Below are 18826 nucleotides of genomic sequence, written 5' to 3'. Positions count from 1 at the left end.
GAACTATAAAGTGTATTAAAATTGTGTAACTTTTCAGGGCCCATTGTATCTGCAAAATGGTTTGGCCAACAAACTCCAGATTTATTTTATGTTGCAGGCTTGTTGAAGAGAGGAGCAATTTAGTGTTTTCTTGGGATCTTTTCTCCCAAGCACCATTTACTGGCATGCTTAGTACAGACCACCATTTAATGTTCACCAGCATTCATACTTTCTTCTTTCCACAAACTACTGTAAAACCACCAAGCTCTCCTATTTTAATATTTCTAAGATATCACCATTCAGCTATCCTTCAAAACACTCAAGATATATAGCACATGCTTCATTCTATTTCCTTCATATTTTCCTGCACTCTGTCAATGATAACCTTTAGCTTTTTACTCTTTGAGTCATGTTACCTATCAGCTCTGTGTTCTCTGAGGCTGAAGGCCGCCTGAATGCCACGCTTGGGGCGGCAAAAAACATAGAGCCTCCTCTGCTTCTATAGTTATTACCTGGCAATAAATAACTTTCATGGTTAAGCTGGTTGGTTTCTCTCTCTCTCTCTGCAGCAATGCTCCTTGTACCTAAGCTAAAGATCTCTGCAGCGCCCCAAAAATCCTATGGGGTTTGCTCATCAAATGGGTAACTACCAGAACAATTGTAACATGAACGTGGGAACAGGGATGTGCTGAACCTGGGGCATGTGAGGGTGGCAGCTTGGAAGTGCTGCTCGACCCAGCCTGGTCAGGCGTGCTGTATTCCAGTGCGGTGCCCATGGCATATGAGGGTGACAGCTTGGAAGTGCTGTTCAACCCAGCCTGCTGAGTCCAAGGGCATATGAGGGTGACAGCTTGGAAGTGCTGCTTGACCCAGCCTGCTGAGTCCAGGACATATAAGGGGTCAGCTTGGGAGTGCTGATTAACCTGGTCCTCTCAGATGCACTCTGTTAATGTGTGTGTGTGTGTGTGTGTGTCTGTCTGTCTGTCTGTCTGTCTGATTCTGGGGCTGGAAGAACCCAGCCCTGGAGAACCTAGGTCCTGCAGGATAGCTCCACTGGGAGGGAATTTGAAAAAGGGAGAAGTAGAGCTCTGTATGAGAACATGAGTGACACAAGCAGTACATTGATAGAATTACAGAACTGCCCCTGCCCCGAAGAGTAACCCTAAAAAATGTGTGTACCCCACAGTAATGGGCAATTCTGGTAACAAATTGGCAGAGGAACACAGGCAGCACGTGACCCTAATCATGTGGCCCTTGTTGAGTAGTTGCTGCGGATTGGGGAAATTGAGGCACAGAGCTGCGCAAACTCTCTCTTCCTTTTTCAGACTAAGCTCCTTTAGCAAGGTCCCTCTCTCATAGAATATTTGGTAATGTCCTGTAATGTTTAAGTTAAGAATCGTGCTTAGAATAACTATAGGACTGTGCAATAAGTTGTTAAGAGTTGTGTCTTAAAAGTAAAGATTTTAGAGCAATACTGTGACTGCATGAAAGGGCTTTTGGTAGAGACCATTAGTGAGATAAGGGAAGTAGAGATGGCTGAAAAAAAACAAGCCTTGGCTGCTCACTTGAGACAGGAGAAAAGCAACAGGTTAGAGAGATGGGTAATGAAGCAGGGGAAATGCCCCTGGGAAATGGGATGCTTTAAGGTGAGAATCTGCTGGTTGAAGTGAGTCTGAGCTTTGAATAATGTTTCACAACCATTATGCCACGGGGTAGCACAAAGGATGTGGCTGCTGCATAGGCATTATTTTATGCATGTCTGGAGATGGTTGAAATGGTAAAGGGAAGCCATGAACTGGAGCTAGAGAAAAAGCAGTTACAACAGCATTTGAACAAATGTGAGACAGACGGGTGTGAATTTATAGCAGAAAAGCTTAAAATGGTGACCCTACTTAGAAATATGCAAGAGGAGAGGGACAAGGCCAGCAGGAATGCAGAACAGTACAGGAAAGAGTTAACATGCACAAAAATTTTGTTAGAAGAAGCGAGAGCAGCAACTCGCTTCCTTGTAGATGAGAATAAGGCAGCCAAGGCAGCAGTAGGCGCTCAGAAGTGTGAGGCAGAGATTAGTAAATTGCGTACCTGCCTTAGCGCCCATAAGGGGGTGTCAAGTATCAGGGGGTAGCCGTGTTAGTCTGTATCTACAAAACAACAAAGAGGGTGGTAGCGGCTGTAAGGTTGAGAAAGGATTGTGATTTGGCACCCCCTGGGATAATAGAGATACCCCCTGATGCTGAACCCAAAACCCCATTCAACCCCGATTGGCCACACATGCATAATGTTGCCCCTGTTTCCACAAGGGAGGTTAAACACATAGTTGCAAGAGCCGATCTTCCCACAATGGAGCTGGTCAGGGACATAGTAAGATGGTCTCCTAGTCAGGCCAAGGCTATTGCACAGAGAGTGGGGCCATTGAACCATGACACTACCGTGGCATGGCTGGCTTGCATTTGGCAAATGTAATCCTCTGTTGATGGCATGGACTTAACCCAGTTGGCTCAGTTATGTGCCTCTCCTTGTATACAGATGCTCTGGACATAGGCATAGGTTCTTGGGAGCGGACGGCTGCTGGACCCTGGGAATGGATAAGTGCTCTCAAAATATTACTGTCTGCTTCTTCCCTCAAGAAACTATATATAATGGAAGAGCAGAAACCAGGAGAGGCCCCAGAAGCTTACCTAATTCCAAAGAAGATGCTGGCAGCTCTCTCTGATTCATTACCCCAGACAGAAGAGAATGGGAATATCACTTCCCATTATCAGGGACATGAATTAGTACAGAGCACTTATGCAGGACTAAATTCTCAGACAAAAATGACCATGTGTGCTGTGGATGTAGGGGTACGTCTATACTTACTTCCTGGTCCGGATGTAAGCGATCGATCTTCTGGGATCGATCCCGGAAGTGCTCGCTGTCGACGCCGGTACTCCAGCTCAGTGAGAGGAGTACGCGGCATCGACGGGGGAGCCTGCCTGCCGCGTCTGGACCCGCGGTAAGTTCGGACTAAGGTACTTCGACTTCAGCTACGTTATTAACGTAGCTGAATTTGCGTACCTTAGTCAGAAGTGGGGGGTTAGTGTGGACCAGGCCTAGAATACCTAATGTGGAATGAACCAGTGGAAAAAATCAAACAGGCAGGGGATTTGTTGTGAGAGACTGGTGTCTTAAAAAGACAAATCAGTAAAAAGACTACCTCAGAGCCCATACAGGCTACCACATTTGTGAATAATGGTCCTCACTCTGTCAGTCACCCTCCCAATTATAATCTCCCTACCGCCCACAACCCTGGGCAGCGCTGACCCAAGGAGACCCTTAGGAACATGATTTGGAAGGAGCTGGTGAACTTAGGGAGGCTATGGGAAAATATGATCACCAGCCCCTCAGCATCCTGATTAATGCTTTGTCTCAGGTCATGCAGAGAACAGAATTAATGCAGGGAGGCCCCCCTCAGCCCACTGCCCGGTACAGAGTGCGTTCCCCATGCCCACTCCCTGTCAAAACCAGATCCCTGCCCCTTCTTCTGAGTGGAGGCTCTCAAGGGAGTCGGCCGATCAGTAGGGGTACCCACTTCCCCACAGGCCTCCCCAGCTGATAGCAAGACTTCAGTGTGATGTATGGGGGAAAGCCACTGTGAGGGCTACAGTGGGGAACCCAGGGATGTTAGCCCAATTGCTAGTGGACACCGGAGCATCAGTAAACATTCTAAATCCCCGGTGGATCTCTGGAGAGAGACCCACCGCTAAACAGTGGGTATGGCGGAGAAATCCAGGAAGCTCTGGTCTGGCAGGATGTTCCCTTGCAAATTGACAGACTACAGGGACAGTAGAATGCTGTGCTTGTGAGGGAAATGAGAAGGGAATCCTAGGTGTTCCTTTCCTCCGAACATTTCAGCTAACTGTGGATCTAGCTAACGGTGTGTTATAGAAGTTAGAAGTGGGGGGCCTGCAGAGATCTCTGCTGAGCATTGTTGTGCTGCTATAAAGGCACCCACAGCCACCCTAACCTCCATTAGTGATCCATTGGTACAAGAATTTCCCAGGGTATGGAATAAAAATAAGGCAGAGTGTGGAAAACTAGATGCTGAAGTTTAGACTGAGGGAAAAGATCCCCCTCCTCGAAGACAATATAAGTACCCAGCCAAGGCCGGCTTTAGCAGGTGCAGGGCCCTACGCCGGGATGCGAATTGTCTCGCGCCCCCTAACCCCAACTCCGCCCCAGCCCCGCCTGACCCCACCCCCTCCCTGCCCCATTGGATCCCTCCCCAAATCCCCGTCCTGGCCCCACCTCCAGCCCCGCCCCTCACTGCCCATTGGATCCCTCCCCAAGTCCCCACCCTGGCCCTGCGTCTTCCCCAAGCACGCCGCATTCCTCCTCCTCACCCCTCCCTCCCAGGCTTGCGCTGATCAGCTGTATGGCGGCGCAAGCACTGGAGGGAGGGGGAGAAGCAGGACCCAGCTTTTTTTTTTTCCCTGCTCTAGTGGCAGCCCCGGACGTTGCGGGGCCCTCTTAGGTACGGGGCCCCATTCCGGGGAATCAGCCGAATGAGCTTAAAGCCGGCCCTTACCCAGCTGCAGTAGAGGAGGGCATTACAAATACTATAGATTGTCTCTTGGAACAAAGGGTGCTCGTGCCTATGCAAAGGATCTGCAATTCACCAGTATGGTCAGTCCTTAAGGCAGACAGTGTCACTTACAGAATGACAATAGACTTCCATGCATTAAATGCGGCCACCCCTGCAGCAGCCCATGTAGTAGCTGAATATAATGAAATCATAGCAGCTGGCTCAAAACGGTTCTCTGTGATCGATTTGGCTAATGCTTTCATGGCTATACCCCTCCATCCTTCATGTTGGTATAAGTTTACTTTTACCTATGGGGGACAACAATATGCCAACAGCCAGACTCCCCAAGGTTTCCATGCTTCCCCTAGTATTTGTCATGCCCATGTCGCTAAAATGTGGAACCATTTGCGCCCTGACCACCACTCACACATAATTTCATACGTGGATGACATCCTAATCCACACCCCCCCACACTTCAGAAATGAACAGGGAAATCACCAGGGAGGTGTTGATTATAGTGCAGGAAACCGGATTTAAGGTAAGTAGAGAAAAGGCTCAGTTAATACAGCAACAAGTGAAATATCTGTGGGTGTGTCTTGGGGAGGATGGCCGGACTCCGATCAACAAAGGATAGAAATGATAGGAAAGTTACCTGCTCCCACTGACACGCACTCCCACTATGAGCTCTCTTGGGAACTTTTAATTCCTCCAGAAAGTTCATTGAAATGTTCTCTGACAAAGCCAAGCCTCTGTCTCAATTATTTAAAAAAAACAACCACAGGATTTGGAAATGGGGACCAGACCAACAGACTGCCCTGGCCACCTTGAAACAAGGTTTGGCTATTGCTTCTGCCCTGGCTTATCCTGACCTTACCCTGCCCTTTGTGATCCAATTGGCCTCCGCAGAAAAAAGCATTGGAGCTACTCTCAACCAAAGGCAATGTGACAAGCTCAGAGTCATCGTATATACCTCCAGGCTCCTGGATCAAACAGAGCAAGCTTTACCCCCTGTGAAAAGGAGTGTCTTGCGTTGGTCTGGAGCCTCACCCATTGGGAATTTATTATTAGAGGGTCGAAGGTCAGACGGTGCATTCCCCAGTCAAGTACATCATATCGGGAAAACACAGGACGTCCAGGTCTCTAACCCCCTGTGGTGGGGTGGCTGCCCCACCCCCATGAGAGAGAGGGCTAGGGTAGGCCAGAGGGGCTGCGCAGGCTGGCAGCCAATTAGAAAAGGGTCTACTGGAGCCAATCAGAGCCGAGATTAGAGCCAGCCAATCAGGGCTAGGCTAGGCTCTATATAAAGGGCTGCCTAGGAGAGGTGCAGGCAGTCTGTCTGAGACCTTCATGGGGGAAGGAGCAGGAGACCAGCACCTTGTACAGAGCAGTGCTGGGGAAGGGCAGAAGGAGCTGGGGAGCTCCAGCCAAGGAAAACCCCATGCTGCGGGCTTTGCTACAAAGGGCTGAGTGGGTGCACAGGACTGAAGGAGAAGCAGCACAGGGACAAAATCTGACAAGGGAAGAGAAGGAGGGCAGGGTGGCTGCTACAAGAGGGTCCCTGGGTCAGGACCCAGAGTAATGGATGGGCTTGGGTCCCCCCCATTCCCCTTGTACTGCACCTGGCTGAGGAGGAGCGTGGTGTGATACAGGCTGTGGCTGGCCACTGTGACAAAGGGGCTAGACTTTGAGGCTGCAGATAGCCATTAGAACAGGTGCAGCTGGAGGACTGCTGATAACACCAGACCCCTGGAAGGGGGTGAGAGCAGAGCAGTGGGCACTGCCAGAGGGCAGTGTCCTGAAGAGGACGCTGCTGAGGAAGGAGCAACGTGGGTTTGGACACCAACAGGGGAGCAGACGACGGATGGGACACCACCGGCAGAGGGCACCCTGCAGAGGACAGAGCTAATTCCCAGATGTGCCAGTGGGAGGTGCTGCGGTGGTGAGTCCCAACCCTGTGACACCCCTGCATTGCTCAATGGATCCTCACCTTAGTAAACCGAGGAATCATGTTTAAAAAAAGAGCAAGCCATTTCACCAGACCTGTATGGGCTAATTATAGAAGGAGAGGAGCATACCTGCCCCGTCCCTCTTGTAAAACACTTTGAATGGCCAGTCAAGGGAGACATGAGGCTTGCAGATGCTAAACAGAAGGGGTTTGCCATTTGGTTTACAGATGACTCAAGTTTCTACCATATGGGTCATCCCGGAACAGGGTATGGAGCCATCTGCATAAATGACAGAGAGATGCTCCAAGGCCTAGCTCACCCCCATTCTGCCCAAGCAACCGAGGTGGATGCAGTTAGAGCTGTCCTAGCTTCTGAATCCTGGGACACTTCTGTTACTATTTACACTGACTGGACAGCCAGAGCAATCACTGTGTGGCTCCCCCTTTGGTTGAATAGAGAAATGATAGCCACAGATGGGCGCTCCATTTCTCAGTCAGACAAATGGAGACAGCAAATCTGATCAAGGAAAGAACTGGAGACACTTGGGTGACTCACAAAAAGGAACATCAGAAAAATCACTCAGAAGAAGCACACTGGAATAACAGAGCTGATGCCTTAGCCAAAGCTGCTGCTACTAGTAACCACACTAAAGACACAGACCAGGTAGAACAAATAGAGGCAGTAACTACCAGGGGAAAAACTTTAGGCAAAGGAATAGATATCTTGGACTTAAGTACCCTTCGAGATGGGGATACAGAAATCCGGTCTTTAGCCAAGGCAGGGAAAGATCCCACAGGAAAATATAGGATTGATCAGGTTGGAGATGTCTCGTGGGCAGTGGATGCAGGTGGTCAAAGGCACTGGATAGTCCCCAGCCAGGTACGGGAGAACCTGATTCAATTTGTGCATCAGCAAGAGCATAGAGGAAAACGGGATACTTTAAATAGGGTTAAAGATACAGGGTGGTGGCCAGGCATGGAAGTGGATATAATTCAGTGGTGTGATAACTGTCTGCAGTGCGCCATGGTTAATGCTGATCACCAGGTTAAAAAAAAATGCATTGGGACACCAAATAATAGAGGGTCCGTGGTCCCGGATTCAGATAGATTACACAAGCTGTGTAGTGGGGTAGCTGCCTGACTCTGGCGTGGAAGGGGTTAAAGCAAGCCAGAGAGGCTGTGCAGAACCTCAGCCAATCCTGGAAGGGCTTATTGGGAGCCAATCAAGTGGAGGCTTGAAAGCAGCCAATCAGGGCCAGGCTGAGCCTTATAAGAAGGCTGCAGGGCAGAGAGGAAGGCAGTCTCTCCCTGGAGGGCAAAGAGGAAAGAACCTAAGACAGGGCAGGGGCTGGTCTGGGCTGGTCTGCAGAGACTGGGAGAGCTCTAGGCTGACAACTGCCAGACTGGGGCCCTGACACATAGGGGTAGAGAAGGTGCTGGCCCAGGGAAGGAGGCAGTGGAAGAGAGTTGGAGGAGGGCAGTAAGTGGCTGCTGCAAGAGGCTCCCTGGGTTGGGGCCCAGAGTAGCAGGTGGGCTGGGCCCCTCCCCCATCCCTTTCCCCTCTACTTGCCAGTGATGAGAGTGGCTAAGCCAGACTGCAGTTTGCCCTTGGAGGAAGGGGCTATACTAAGGACTGCAGTGAGCCACTGAGGGGAGTGATAGAACCAGAAGCTGCCGGTCCCCTGGAAGGTGGGGAGAGCCAGCAGAGCGGGCACAGCCAGAGGGCAATGTCCAGAAGCGCATGCCGTGGTCTGGGAGTGACGTGTCCAACTGTGAGGATGGTGGAGACTGACAGGAAAGGAGTTAATTCCCTAACCAACCAGCAGGAGGTGCTGCTGTGGTGAGTCTGTGCCCTGTTACAGGCCCTTACCCATGAGGAGTAGAGGGAATAACTACTGCTTGGTAATAGTAGATCCCTTCCAACTGGGTGGAAGCCATTCCTATTAAAACCAACACGGCCTCGGTCACAGCTAAGCAACTCTTTAACATAGTTTTCTCAAGAATGGAAATTTACAGAGTAATTGATTCATCCCATCAATGGGGGGAATTGTTATCTATCAGCTCTGTGTTCTTTGGGAACCAGGGCACAGCCTGTCTGACTCACTTCCCACCACTTGGGAACCCCGATCGATTCAAGCTTCACGGAGTGGTGAGAACCTAACTCTCTGTCTGTCTCTCTCTCTCTCTCTCTTGGTATAGCCTTCTGACTCTGATTTGTGTGATCAGTTACAGTTTTCTAAATCTGACTTGTGTGATCAAATTTAAGTTGGATTTAATATAACTGTTTTGTTTGTTTGGCTCCCCTTGTATGGTTATTACCTGGCAATAAAAAACTTTTATGGTTAAGCTGGTTGTTTCTGTGTGTGTCTGTGTCTGCAGCAATGCTCCCTGTACTTAAGCTAAAGATCTCTGCAGCGCTCAAGAATCCTGTGGGGTTTGCTCATCAAGTGGGTTACTACCAGAACAATTGTAACATGGAAGTGGGGATAGGCTGAACCTGGGGCATATGAGGGTGACAGCTTGGAAGTGCTGCTCGACCCAGCCTGCTGAGTCCAGGACATTTAAGGGGTCAGCTTGGGAGTGCTGATTAACCCGGTCCTCTCAGACGCACTCTGTTAGTGTGTGTGTGTGTGAGAGAGAGAGAGAGAGTCTGATTCTGGGGCTGGAAGAACCCAGCTCTGGAGAATCTAGGTCCTGCAGAATAGCTCCATTGGGAGGGAACTTGCAGAAGGGAGAAATAGAGCTCCATATGAGAATACAAGTCACACAGACAGTACATTGATAGAATTACAGAACCCGCCCCCTCCAAGAAGAGTAACCCTAATAAATGAGCATATCTCAAAGTAATGGGCAAATCTGATAACAGTCAGGGAGGGCCTCTTGTTTACACATTTTACCTATTTCACAGTATGATGCACATCTGTAGTGCTAGATAATGACATAATCATAATAAATGAGTTTTGAAAGCAATTCCTGTTTATGAAAATGCATTATTTCTATTCTTTTTCAGACATCTATTTTTTTTATAGCACACATGCTCTATTCTAAATTTTTGGAAACATCTGCAGTATATTCTGAGATGGAGACCATCATTGCACCACAGACTGAATTAATGCACCAGTCTTTGATTTGTAAATGCCTATGAACCTTTTACTTCTAAGGTGGCTTTAAATTAGACAAGACGATAATGTGCAGGTGCATCTATAGTAAACTTGCAGATTGTTACTTTGTAATTTTCTTTAACCAATGCAACTATTGCTTGGAAGAAATGGATTCTTAAGACCGTAGAGAGGAGCAATGCAAGTTTAGTAATCTTTTTAGCTTATCAAAAAGAAGATTGAGAGATGACTTGATTACAGTGTATAAATACTTTCGCGGGGATAAAGTACTGGGTACTAAAGGACTCTTAAATCTAGTGGAGAAAAGCACAACAAGACCAACAAGGAGTTTGTTTTTGCTGATACAGACTAACACGGCTACCACTCTGAAACCTGTCACCATAACAAGACCAATAGTTGGCAGGTGAAGACAGACAAATTTAAACTGGAAAATGGTAGTGAGGGTGATTCAGGCTGCAAACAAATTCCCAAGAGACATGGTGGAGCCTCCATCTTTTGTGTTCTTCAGATCAAGACTGGATGCCTTTCTGGAAGATATGCATTAGCCAAATACAAGTTTCTGGGCTCAGTACCGGGCAACTAAGTGAAATTTAATAGCCTTTGATATACAGGAGGTCAGATTAGATGATCTAATGGTCCTTTCTGACTTTGAATTCTAAGAATATACATTGCCCTTTCTCTACTGTGTACTGTATGTTTGAATAGAGAATGGAGTTTCATTTTAAAAGCAAAGGCAAAATAAAAAGTGAAGAAAATATATATTTGCAAATTCGAGCACTCCCTGATATTGCTTTTAAAAAGCTTATACTATATTTTCTTAATTTTAGCACACAGGTTTTTTTCAATCCAAGATGAAGAATTCTGAAGCAGTTCAAAGGTGAATGTCTACTAGCTAAACATTTTAATACAATTTTATTCATGGTGGGGAGGGGAAGAGGCTGATTTTCATTTGCACAAAGGGCAGTGTAAAGGGGCTTTAAAGTGGAATAAATTATATTTACATCCACTTTAATGTCTCTTTACCTGACCAGAGAAGCATAAGGCAGCCTTAGGGCAAAATGAGATTTCTGGTTGAGCAATGGACTGGGAGCAAGGAGACCTTGGTCTAATCTCAGTTCTGCTGCTGAGTCTGTATGACCTTGGACACACAACCTCTCTGTATTTCAAGTGCCCAACTTGTAAAATGGGACTAATATTTATCCACCTTTTGTATAGTGCTTTGAGATCTTTGTATGAAAAGTGCTACATAAGTGCAAAGTATATCAGTATTATTATTCTAGAGCCTTTTTAGAACTGGGGAACCAGTTTGGATGAAGTAAGAACCCCATCCTCTTTATTTTGGGCCCATGAATCTTCGGGACCAAAACTGGAAGTACAGAGTCTTATGGAGAAGCCTGTTCTATGAATCTCATCCCAGTTTTGTAAACTCTGATTTAGAGATGCCACCAAAGTTCTGGGTGCTTATTAGGGCTTGTCTTCACTACCCGTCCGGATCGGCGGGTAGAAATCGATCTCTCGGTGATCGATTTATCGCATCTTGTTAGGACGCGATAATCGATCCCTGAATGAACACACGTACTCCACTAGGTAGGAGTAAGCGCCGTCGATGGGGGAGCCGCGGCAGTCGATTTGCCGCTGTCCTCACAGCGGGGTAAGTCGGATCAGATATGTGGAAATTCAGCTACGCTATTCCCGTAGCTGAATTTGCGTATCTGAAATTGATCCCCCCCCGCACCCCCCGTAGTGTAGACGTAGCCTCAGACTGGAATGCCAATGCTAAAGCTTTTGAGATTGGCCCATCTCTTTTTCTATAACTCAGATGGAAATGTGATGGGCCAAATAAACTATACCATAAGACCTGAAGTTGATTTACTGGACATTTAAACAGGCAAATCAGGTTCACAATTATTTAGATAGCAATACCTTACTCAGACTGAGTAGTACCTTATGCCAACAGTAATCTCATTGATTTCAATATGATTAATCCTGGGGCAATGAACTACTTGATGTGAAAAAGGATATCACAATCTGGCCCTTAGATATTTTTATCGCTTTAAATGTTTTATGATTTTATTTCTGGATCATTTAATTACTTGTTTAGTCATTTTTAGTAATTGAAATTTGACTGTAAAGGAACTGCTCCTGCCCTGTATTTCTAAATTCATTAAATTTTCTAGCTCTCATTCCTTGAACTCAGCGATGCAGAACCCAAAGCTGATAAAATGAAATCTAGCATGCTAAGGGAAATCACTAAATTGAGTGACATGAGTATATCCTCAGAACAAGGAGTAATGGTCTCAAGTTGCAGTGGGGGAGGTTTAGGTTGGATATTAGGAAAAGCTTTTTCACCAGGCGGGTGGTGAAGGAATGGGTTACCTAGGGAGGTGGTGAAATCTCCTTCCTTAGAGGTTTTTAAGGTCAGGCTTGACAAAGCCCTGGCTGGGATGATTTAGTTGGGGATTGGTCCTGCTTTGAGCAGGGGGTTGGACTAGATGACCTCCTGAAGTCCCTTCCAATCCTGTATTCTATGATGCTCATGTGGTTGGATTTGGGTATGCACCAGCAGTTCCTTTCCTTGGTGTGAATAAAACTTACCCTGAAGGGCATGAGTTCAGGCTGGTGCAGGAAGGTGTAACTTATCCCTTCCTGTAGCAACAAGAATGAATCTGGCCTGAAATATTTATTCATTTCCTTGGCTTTAACATAGTTTTCCTTTCTGTAGTATGTCTGTGCATGCTGCTTTTCTCACTGATTTCAGTTTTGTCTGCCATTCACGTTCAGTGTACACTGCTAGAGAAGGAGGCAGACTCCATCTAATCTAATTGTACTGTCAATCGAGCTCCTGGGAAGGATGTGTTAGGATAGGCAAACTGAGTCTTTTCAGAACAGCCCTGATGTCCTATCCTGGGAGAAGAGGAATGCATTGCCCAGTACTAACATCTCTGGCTGAGCTCCACTTCAGGAGGAGTGATGAAGATGGTCATTCTCAAGATTCTTCCTCCCTTTCGCCAAAGCTTTTGGAGGAGAGAGCCCTCCTCAACTGTGGAAACCCTTGCCAACCTCAACAAGGTGGCAAACCTCCAGTGCTATGTTACCTTCAGCGTTATGGGGAACCTTCTCAAATGCCTACCGAAGAAAGCACAGCATGTTAAAGCAGCTGCATCTCCTCCTGCAACTGGCTGCATACCTCTCTCCTCCATTTCCATTGAACATTCACACATACAGGCCACAGACAGCTCTGAGTGTGTTAAGGTGGGGGAGATATGCCTCATAGCTTACAGCCCCTTTGCCTTTTTTCTCTGTTTACTTCTGTTCTTGCCATTCTGCAGAGGGGAGTATCTGGCCTCCCCTATACTATAACATTTTAAGTCCTAGATGTGTTTAATTTTTAATATGTATTTATTATACAGTAGATAATTTTAAGATGCTGAACTTGCTTTCCCTTAAACTGTGAACTAACAGAGTATAATGGAGAGTTTCATCAGGAATACTGGCATAGCAACAGGGGATAGAACATTTGATGGTTGCCTGCTCTGCTCATTCCCTCTGAAACACCTGGCACTGGCCACTGTCGGAAGACAGGATACTGGGCTAGATGGACCTTTGATCTGACCCAGTATGGCCATTCTTATGTTCTTATGTAGAAATTAGAGATCTGCCTGACCTTGAATACTTGACCAATTTTTGTTCTACTGAACTTCAGGTATGTTTGGATATGTATTTACATCGCAAACTCAGCTTCATGGCTCAGGACTATCTCTATAATGGGCCTTAATGGGAACACCAAACTTTAGATTCAGATCTAAATCTGAGCTTCCCTAAAGTGTCTCATCCTGCTGTACCCACTGAAATCAATAGGAGTTTTGCTGCAGACATCTAGATCTGAGCTCCATGGCTGAGGCCTATGTCTAACAGTTTTGTAAATGAGGGCCTGATTCCAGTCTCACATAGTCCAGTGCAAATCAGGAATAAGTCTACTGAAGACAGTAGAGTGGAACCAGTGTATGGTGTGTGCCCTGCTTGACAAGATCAAACACTCAGGAGCAGATCCTCAGGCCTTTCAAATCTGTCTTGTGTGTTCCACTGATATAAAGAAATTCCCCTTGGTTTTGGGGTGTGACTAAAGAAAATGGGGACCAGAGTTCCCTGCCTCTCCAGCAAACCCCAGCTGCCAGAACAATTTAGAACAGTCTTGAGGCTGTTCTAAAAACACTCCTCAAGACTGGAATGAGGTCTAATATCCTGAGGAGCAGACAGCCACAAAGTACCCCCTTACACTCAATACCTGAAAGGTTCTGGCTCCTTATATACTAGTGTACAGGTAATCTTCCACTAATGTCCTCACCAAGAACATTCCCCAGAAGGACATATTAGTCTTTCTAGATCAGGGGTTGGCAACCTCTGGCACGCGGCTCGCCAGGGTAAGCACCGTGGCGGGCCAGGCCACTTTGTTTACCTGCCGCGTCCACAGGTTCGGCCGATCGCGGCTCCCCCTGGCCATGGTTCGCCACTCCAAGCCAATGGGGGCAGCGGGAAGCTGCAGCCAGTACATCCCTCAGCCCACACCTCTTCCTGCAGCCCCCATTGGCCTGGAGCGGTGAACGGCGGCCAGTAGGAGCTGCGATCAGCCGAACCTGTGGACGCGGCGGGTAAACAAACCGGCTCGGCCCGCCAGGGTGCTTACCCTGGCGAGCTGCGTGTCAGAGGTTGCCGACCCCTGTTCTAGATCATGCTGGCAGAGGTTGGGATCGTTTGATGGACTAAATAGTCATAGAAAGGAAGCTACTCAGTTGACTTAATAATGTTTATATATGAACCTTTGCTTGCAGATTCATACAGCAGCAATTGTGAAGTAGATAAGTTAACTTGCCCTTTAGATGGAGCTGTAAAAGTGGTGGTCAAAGAAGGAGAGAGGAAGAACTGTATTTGGTACAGTCACAAGCACTATTAAAACTTCTTTGGGAAAAAATCTGCTTCTCTGTAGATCGTTCTGGTGTCCCCTAAGCCAGTTTTACACTGATGTAACTCCACGGACTTCAGTGGATTTACTCTTGATTTCAAGGACATCTGAATAAGCTCTGATGTGTGTCTCCTCCTCCACTAGAAGAACAGGAGCTGTGAGTTGTTCCTGAGGATGTGTCCCTTTAGCAACAGACTAAAGTTCTGCTGCCACGACTTCAGCTTTGTTTTATGTACTTAATATTTGCTTGTGACATCAACATTAATCTATATTAAGCAGCACAAATGTCTGTGTCACTGTGGAAAACCTTGTTGTAAATGACAATACGCATTAGCAACCCAAGTAGTTTTTAGAGTTTTGCTTAAATGATTTATTATTAAATATTAAGTCAAGTAAGTGAAAGGCAAACCCTGCTAGGCTGCCTGTACAATTTCCAGCTAACCACGGAGAGGCAGTTGTTTGTCACTTCTTGAAGCACACATATATAAAGTTGTTTTTCAGGGTGTAAAGGCTATGATATCAATGCCACGACTGGATAGCTCTCTAATGGAGCTCATGAAGGACCACTGCTAGGGGAAGTATTTCTGGGGGAAATAATATTAGCCAGCAAGGTGACAGACACAAATGAGGCTCTGGTAACCAACGTGCTCAACCTATCTTTGTTTAGAAGTGGCCACACAGTCAGGGGTGAAAGTAAAACTGAGCTCTTACCGGTATGGGGGCTGGCTCTGCCCCCCCAGGGGTGGGGCCTCAGGCGGAATGGGCAGGGCCGGGGATCAGCATCCCCCAGCCAGCCCATCTGGGCTGCCTGGCCTGCACCGCCCAGGGCTCCAGTGGTGATTTAAAGAGCTCAGGGCACCAGCCGCTGCCGCGGTAGCAGCAGCCGGAGCCCCGGGCACTTTTAAATCACCAGCCACAGGGCAGCTGCTCCTTTTCCCCTCCCCCGCCTCCCTTCCCCCCCCCCCGTCGGCGGCCTGGGGGGCGCAAAAGAGGCAATGACGTTAAAGCGCTGATGCGGCAGTGCTTTAAGCAGGGCCCTTTACCGCGGCAGCGCTTTAACGTCGCTGCCTCTTTTGCGCCCCCCGTTGGCAGCCCTGCCAGGTCCCTACCTTAAAAACTGGATTTGAGCCACAATTATAAATTTCTTTTTTTTTTTTATTCAATTCCTTGTCACTCAATTGCTACGTCTAATGTTAATACACTTATCTATCCCATGAAAAACTGGCTGTAGTTACCTACTTTTAAAGCTGTTTCTAGATTTTATTTTTCTATTTTATTCTCCATTGATATGCCTTCAAATTTCTATCCTTAGTCCTCTCTCTTTATTCTCCTCTGATGATAGAATCCACGCCCGGGGTTTTAGTTGGCACCTTTCATAGCAACATCTTACAAATCAATCTTTCTACCCTCACCTCGTATTATCCTAACTCATATCTCTCTTTAACATCTCCTTAATGCTTTCCTTCTGTTCCTCAATCGGTGTTGTTGTTGGTTTTTTTTTTTTTGGTCACACTTTCCACTACACTTGTAAAAGCATCCTGGGTTCAATGTATACTTGCCCTTCCTGTCCATGATCACATCTCTCTTTAAGATCCGAACCACACAAAAACTGCTTTTGGAACTTGTTGACATGATTAAAGCTGAGATTCCTATTGTACAGTCAATACTGTCACTGAATTTCAATAAAAAAAATGGTTTTCAGAAATAATGTTAACAGATATAATATTTGTCACTATTTTATTATAAAATCAAGGTTTCTGTAGTTCACCATGAAGCCATTTTTATTATTATTATACTATAATCATTAAAATATATATAGTTTCTTTGGGAAATTGACTATTAATATAATCTGCACCCCCCAATGCAGCAACCTGCATAAACATGTGCTTAACTTTAACCCAAGATAGTTCCACTGAAGTCAATGGGATTGCTTCCATGCTTAAAATTAGGCATGTGTTCAAGTACCTTGCTAACCCAGGGCCTAAAATAGCAAGAAAAGGATCTTCATATTGTTTGTAAACTAACACCTGCAGAAAAGATAACATTTCTTATTCTCGAATTAATAAAGATGGATTTGTGAAAAGCTCTTTTTAAACATGAAATTAAAATAGTGTTGCATTTGTTGTACAGAATTAGGATATATTCAGATTAAACCACGTACCTGTCCAAACTCATGACTGTCATAATAGCGCTGCATGCAAACTGGTTGCATGTGTCTAAGGATGTAATGATGGTACACAGAGGGCTGCCAAACACCCACTCTCCTCCGCGGGCCCACTGATGAATGAGAAAGGGCATGCCAATGATATGAACCAAATCTGCTACAGCCAGATTGCAGATATAGATATCTGGAATGTTTTTTTTTCTAGACCTGAAATAAATGGGGAAAACAGATTACTTGACACAGTCAACATCAATGTTGCTGAGCTAATGCTGTTTAGTTTTTAATGCCCACCTGGGTAACCCAAATTTCTCTTTGAAAAAATGTATAAAAGTTTAAAAAATCTCTGGGCCTGATTACCACTCTCAATACTTCCACTGTAGTTGATGGAGCGCCATGAGGTAAAGCTACTGTAAGTGAGAGGCGAGACTCAGGCCCTCTGACCTGGGTACTAGATGATGCAGTGAACCAAGGGCTACATTTTTAAAGGGGCAATTTTGAAAAGCCCATTGGGCACCTCTCTGCATCTTTCAGCACTTTTACAAATCTGGCCCTAAAACATTAATCGGCCACCTCCGATGGTCTGGGTTCTAGCTGTAGTTTAGGTCTCAGGTGAAAATGAGTTTCAGTAGCCCCTTAGCAAAATGTTTTCCATGCAAGCCACCACACTTGAAGCAAGTAGCAGATGCTGAACATATCTCCTCAGCTTACAAATGCTGAACATATCTCCTCAGATGAAGAAAAGTGTATCTTTATATATCTGGGAATGAGAGGAATCTCCTTTGCTAACAGGGCTGCAAGGGGATGTGAGACAGGGCAAGATTTGTTTGTTTGCTTACCTAAAAGAGAGACTGGAAATAATGGGGACGAGAGGAATGAGAGAGGACAGTGAATTTTGGTACTTTGAATTAAAACAGTTTTATTGTTTGTTTTGACCATATGCCCTCATAATGCCTCAACTGGTCAGTTATCATAAATACATCCTTCCATGTCCCATTATATAAGAACATAAGAACGGACATACTGTGTCAGATCACTGGTCCATCCAGCCCAGTATCCTGTCTTCCAACAGTGAGGGTGCCCCAGAGGGAATGAGCAGAACAGGCAACCAGCAAGTGATCCATCCCCTGTCACCCATTCCCCGCTTCTGGCAAACACAGGCTAGGGACATTTCAGAGCATGGTTTTGTATCCCTTGCCCATTCTGGCTAATAGCCATTGCTGGACCTAGACCTCATGAACTTATCTAGTTCTTTTTTGAACCCTTGTATAGTCTTGGCCTTCATAACATCCCCTGGCAAAGAATTCCACAGGTTGACTGTGCATTGTGTGAAGAAATACTTCCTTTAGTTTGTTTTAAACCTGCTGCCTATTAATTTCATTTGGTGATCCCTAGTTCTTGTGTTATGAAAAGGAATAAATAACACTTCCTTCTTTACTTTTTCCTCACACCAGTCATGATTTTTTAGATCTCCATCATATCTTCCCTTAGTTGCCTCTTTTCCAAGCTGAAAAGTCCCAGTCTCCTTATAAGGAAGCTATTCCATACCTCTAATCATTTTTGTTGCCCTTTCCTGTACCTTTTCTTCTTCTGGCTCAACTAGCAAAGATGTCCCTGCTCATACCCAGAGGCATTATCATATAATTTATTCATCTTCAATGGTAGTTTCTTTATTCTATGGCTGGTGACATATATTAGCATTTTTAAAATATATTACACACGTGCTAAACTATGTTAAAAGAGCATTATTGAGGTTGCAAAGTCAAGCGCTCAAAAGTTGCAAAATACCAGAATTAAGGTTACCTATATAAACTTAATTTGCTCTCCCTCCCATGCAAATGCATTATGATATAGTCTATAATTACATGATCACATATTATTTTCCCACCGTATTGCTGCTTCGAGGAGTGAGTCAGGGTCATGTACTGAAGGAGGGTGTTGTCTCTAGGACCTCTGCCTTATTTATTGTGGCAGTTGGAAGTTGTGTAGTGAAAGAGGCAGGAAAGGGATTTTGGAGGAGAGAAAGGATTGTCTCCTGGTTAAGGCAGCTGAATACTGCCCTGGAGCATTGGATTCTATTCCTGTCTCTGCCACAGAGTTC

The 18826-nt window shown here is 46.0% G+C and overlaps 1 protein-coding gene across 1 annotated transcript in view; it reads right to left on the bottom strand.

Annotated features, from left to right (window-relative positions):
• MCHR2 (melanin concentrating hormone receptor 2) overlaps positions 1-18826 on the bottom strand; it is a 52639-nt gene that overhangs the window by 10348 nt on the left and 23465 nt on the right. The window contains exon 3 of the mRNA XM_034767007.1: positions 16726-16935. Within this exon, the coding sequence (XP_034622898.1) occupies positions 16726-16935 (210 nt within the window). The remainder of the gene's footprint in view (positions 1-16725; positions 16936-18826) is intronic.

This window comes from Trachemys scripta, chromosome 3 (assembly GCF_013100865.1).
Source record: "Trachemys scripta elegans isolate TJP31775 chromosome 3, CAS_Tse_1.0, whole genome shotgun sequence".
NCBI classification, from domain to species: domain Eukaryota; kingdom Metazoa; phylum Chordata; order Testudines; family Emydidae; genus Trachemys; species Trachemys scripta.
This window is presented reverse-complemented; position numbering and strand designations above follow the sequence as displayed.